At 34.4% G+C, this 5,224-nt stretch overlaps 2 protein-coding genes across 2 annotated transcripts in view; both read right to left on the bottom strand.

Annotated features, from left to right (window-relative positions):
* Positions 1–5,224, bottom strand: part of LOC145334698 (monoglyceride lipase-like) — a 166,571-nt gene that overhangs the window by 125,390 nt on the left and 35,957 nt on the right. The window lies entirely within an intron of this gene.
* On the bottom strand, positions 2,563–4,025 carry LOC145334091 (uncharacterized). The gene is made up of 2 exons (XM_080179375.1): positions 3,969–4,025; positions 2,563–3,503 (listed from the first exon to the last, which is right to left on the bottom strand). The coding sequence occupies exon 2, from the start codon at positions 3,473–3,475 to the stop codon at positions 2,600–2,602; it is 876 nt and encodes a 291-aa protein (XP_080035501.1). The 5' UTR covers positions 3,476–3,503; positions 3,969–4,025; the 3' UTR covers positions 2,563–2,599.

Genomic DNA, 5,224 nt, shown 5'->3' with positions numbered 1-5,224 from the left:
CATTTGATGTTGAAATTTTCAATGATTTTTGAAAGACATGCTTTTCTTCATATATGGTTGGTCTGTCTGTTCTTGCTATTATTCACGTAAATGAGAACACTGTAGTCATTAAAGTAAAAGAATAGAGGAGGCACAAGCTATATGTATTTTTACTGACTCTGTGCCGTCTGAATTCATTTTGGTCTTCGAATATCAGCCAATAGCGTTGGAAATATAAAAATAGTTAAGTTGCTACTAAATAACAGAAAGCAATTTGCTAGCAGACGAAAAGGGTCCTCACCACATGGGCCAGGTAGTTGTCTTGATTATACACCTATACGTTTACCCTTATTCTGTAGTCATAGGACCATTACCTCGTAAGGGCTGGATTCTCCTTGATTTTAAGTGATCTTCTAGAGAATCCAGAGCATCACCCACTTATATTGGGATGCGATACTCTGAACACCAAAGTTATTATCATTTGCTAACATTTTAGATCACTTTAGACATTTATAAAGCTATCTTTATTGACCTATGTATTATTAGTAGCGAAGCTACTCTATAATACCTAATGTCCGTAATCAATAAATTGGGGGAAACGTGATTTTCTCGGCTCCTATTCAAGATATGTAGACAGCTGAAATTTTTAGTGAAGATTCCTTTTGGCATTTGTTCATCAATCCTATACATTATTTTTTACATTTGTCTGCTATTTGGGATAATTACTCTAACTTTATTTTTTGGATGCTAGATAGATTCCTAGATTTTAATGTTTTTGTGATTTTCTCAACTCCTTTTCAAGAAAAAAGAACAAAAGAAATATCTAGGGGAAAAGAAACAATAAAATCTGTATCTTTAAAATTTGTACTATATTATCTTCATACCCTCAAAGGGCACAGCTCCTCAGTAGGTTTTGGGATAAACTCTTCCCTTTATATATTTTTATAATTGTACTAACGACTGTGCCCCTAGCATCTAGCTGCTCTGTATTCGAAGGGTAAGGAAAGCAAGAATGTAGCCTAAAACCACCCCAAGACTTAAATCGACAAATTAAATAGCCTAAAACCATCAAAGGAAGCTTTCCTAATATAGAGATCTCAATCAGCTCAGTATAGCTTTAGACAAAAAAACTTACGACTTTATATAACACTAGCGGCTTCGCCCCTAGCCTCTAGGGGCTTTGCCCCAAGAGGTTTGAACAAACCAATTTTTCGTATTTTATATTTAAAATAAAAAAGAAAAAAAAAATTTTTGGGGGGGATATTTTTTTTTTTTTGGGGGGGGGGGTTAGTCGACCCCACTATTTTAATTTTAGTTTTAAAAGAAAAAAAAATTTTTGGTGGGTATTTTTCATTTTTGGGGGGGTTGGGGGTGTCCCACCCCCCAAGAAAATAGTTATAAACCTTCCTGGGACCTATAAGAAGCTACCCTGTAAAGGAGAACCCGATCGGTTCAGCTGTAAGCGAGATCCTTCGCTACAAACAAACAGACACACAGACAAACAAACAGACAGACATCGTTCTACTTTGTATTATAGATAGAGTGATCAACACAGTTTAATTAAACATGTTATTTTTATTGATAAGTCCAATACACAGTGTTTCATGTTAAAAACAATAGAAAAAAATAGCTCTAAACCTTCCAAAGAAGTGCAATAATAAGCTAACTGTATTGAGTCAAGCGGTCAGTTATCGAAAAAATTAATGGAGAAGCTGACAGCCAACTACTTTGAAATAATGTGGTATGAAAACCTAAAAAGCATAAGATTAAAATAAAGAATGATAAAAGCATAAATTTCTGTATATTATTAAATTCTCTGCAGTGTAGATTCTAATATCCAAACTAATGCAGGAATAGGGTATATCCAACAAGCAAAATAAATCTAAAATAATATTTGGGGGACAGATGGAGAGGTCGTTAATTCTATTAAGTGCCCCCCCCCCCACCCAACGACAGCTGAAAATCACGTATTTAAAAATTTCTTTGTTAGTATAAGCTGAAATTAGTATATCTTCTCCCAATTTGCAGCACTGTGAACTATTTATGTAAATTCGAATGGATAGGTATATTTAATACTAGCGATTACGCCCCCTAGTGGCCTCTAGGGGCACTTGAGGAGGGGGGAGTTGAATTGGAAAACCCAATTTCTTTTTTTAAATTTTGATAGAATTTTAGTTAAAAAATTTAATTGAATTTTTTTTGCGGTGGGGGTAATTATTTCTAGGGGCGATTTCTCTTTGGAGGGTGGATATTCCCTCCCCCCAAATATTTATAAAACTTTCCGGGACATATGAGAAGCTACCCTGTTAAGGAGAACCCGATCGATTCAGCAGTTAGCGAAATCCTTCGGTACAGACAAACAAACATTCTTTTACTTTATTATAAGGACTAGTTGCTTCGCCTCTAGCCTCTAGGGGAGGGCGTGGGATGTCAGAATAAAAGCCTAAAACCACCTTAAGATATTTATAAAGCTTTTCAAAAAAGCACAGCCTATTCGTACGTGTAATTTCCGAGATCTTTAGCCTCAGACAAAAAACTTTACCACTTTATATTATTGGATTTTAGTAAAAAAATTCAAATATATTATAGGTATTATTATTTATTTTTGCAAGTATGGTTATTATTTCGGCTCAGGTGGCGCTTGGAATCCTGCAGATGCACTTCTGGTGGTGGGGGATGATCCAAGCGAAACTTGTCTGCCAGAATCATCAGAACTGGACGTATCCATGGATCTGATGCTCCTTGCCGGCTCAGGTGACGCTTGGAATCCTGCAGATGCACTTCTGGTGGCGGGGGAGGATCCAGGGGAAACTGGTCTGCCAGAATCATCAGAACTGGACGTATCCATGGATCTGATGCTCCTTGGCCGCTCAGGTGACGCTGTAGATGAACTTCTGGTGGCGGGGGAGGATGCAGGGGAAACTATCACCTCTTCCAATTGGATACTATCGTCTTTTAACCCACCCTTTCTTGTAAATACCCAGACTGCAATGATGTACAGGGTTGCAAAGAGAGAGGCAGCAAATAAAATTGCTGAAATAAAGTATGAGCTCCTAGTTATATGTACAGCACAGTAGTTCTTCCTGTCCTTGTTCATATCCATATACGTTACATTTCTATAAGTAACAGCAGCGTAGATAAAGAAAGTAAAGAATATTATTACGTGGGACAGAAGCATCGCATAGTGCGAATTAATCATAAGCCAGACAATAGTATTTCCTTTTCTTGATAGCGTTCCATCAGCCCAGGCATCCTCTACCATAATCTTACAAGCCATGCCAATGATGACAGTAAACAAATTTATACATCCAGCAACCAGAGCGAACTCCAAGAAACCAACATTGCACTTTCCCGGATCTTGGGTTACATACAGCATAAAGAACAAGGCGGCAGATACCAGCGGCAGGATGGGTCCTAACAGCTGGGCCGTGTTCAGATGCGGGCGGTCACATGGCGGGTTCTTGGTCAAATCCAAATTGTATTTATTCCAAGTCATGTTTTCGGCTGATTCACTTCTTTGTAGTCTAAAAAAAATAGAATATAATTAATACACAAAATTTAATTTTGATAAAAAAATAAAAAAAATTAAATGCTTACGTATACATTAGAAAAATTATATAATTAATACCAGTTTTGTTAGACCCTAGGATCCTTCAAAATGGGTTGAACTTTGATTGTTTTTTATTTTAATATCCGCAGAAATCTATCTATAATACGATGCAATAAATAACTATTATAAATTAAGTAAAAAATTAGAAAGCTATCTTTAATACGATGCGATAAATAACTATTCTAAATTAAGTAAAAAAATTAGAAAGCTATCTATAATACGATGCGATAAATAACTATTCTAAATTAAGTAAAAAAAATAGAAAGCTATCTATAATACGATGCGATAAATAACTATTTTAAATTAAGTAAAAACAATTAGAAAGCTATCTATAATACGATGCGATAAATAACTATTATAAATTAAGTAAAAAAAATACCTTTCTTGTTGGAAGTCAGATAACCTTTGATTGTTTTTTATTTTAATATCCGCAGAAATCTATCTATAATACGATGCAATAAATAACTATTATAAATTAAGTAAAGAATTAGAAAGCTATCTTTAATACGATGCGATAAATAACTATTCTAAATTAAGTAAAAAAAATAGAAAGCTATCTATAATACAATGCGATAAATAACTATTATAAATTAAGTAAAAAAATTAGAAAGCTATCTATAATACGATACGATAGATAACTATTATAAATTAAGTAAAAACGATACCTTTCTTGTTGGAAGTCAGATAACCTTTCTTGAAAGTAGTCAGGAAACAAATGAGATCAAAAAATTTTGGGACCCTTTTTATAAACTCGTAGATTTTTCAAATTTTAGTTCGGGGATTTTTCAAATTTTAGTTCGCGGATTTTTTTCTCCAAATTAATTATTTTCGAGGAATATTGAACTTTAAAAAATTAATTATAATTTTTTAAAGTTCAATATTGAAATCAAAATGATCTAAAATAGTTTGAAATTAAATTATTGTGTTAACTATAATTTTGGGTAAAATAAAAATAAAGTAAGGTAGAGAACAGCTTATACCAATAACGAAATTAATTCGGAAAAAAATCACGAAACCTATACGTGTTTTAACAGCTGTGGTTGGGGGCCAACACCTAGTTATGACGGTATTTGCCCCTTTTTTGGGGGGAAGGAGTCGTTTTAGGGCCATTGACTATATCTTCATTTTTGTAGAACTTTTCATGACACATCATTTGTTATTTATGCATCAACCACCTCCGGCGAACCGTTTTGCCGTTATTCACCGCCAAAGGCGGATTTTTGATGTTTTTTTTGCCGTTCCCGAGGTTCTAATGGGCATTTTTGGTAAGAAGACGTTGATAAATCAAGATCACTCTAAAATACTTTTATTTAGGCATTTTAATTTACTAAATTTTATTTTAAGTAAAAATTTTTGTATTTCCAACTGATTTTTGTCAAAAGAAATTTCGGATCATGGAAAGAAAACGAAGTTGCCGGTTTCATCGTATTTTCACAGTAGCTTTTGAAGGGTTATTTTAGGTTAGGTTAGGTTAAGTAAAAGTTAATTTTTGCCCCGCAGGGTTAGAAAATATGCCCCGCAGGGCTAGAGCCCCCCGCAGTGGTTAGAAATAGGAGAAAGGCTACTGTGAAAAAACGACAAAACCGGAAACTTCGTTTTCTTTCCATGATCCGAAATTTCAAATGCTCACGATTT

The sequence above is a fragment of the Acartia tonsa genome, chromosome 12 (assembly GCF_053477335.1).
Source record: "Acartia tonsa isolate MP-2025a chromosome 12, ASM5347733v1, whole genome shotgun sequence".
Taxonomy (NCBI): domain Eukaryota; kingdom Metazoa; phylum Arthropoda; class Copepoda; order Calanoida; family Acartiidae; genus Acartia; species Acartia tonsa.
Note: the sequence above shows the minus strand (reverse complement) of the source record. Positions and strands in the feature narration are given on the sequence as shown.

What these genes read in the sequence shown, in the direction of transcription:
- LOC145334091 (XM_080179375.1), bottom strand. Translation starts at nt 3,475, where the DNA reads ATGACTTGGAATAAATACAATTTGGATTTGACCAAGAACCCGCCATGT.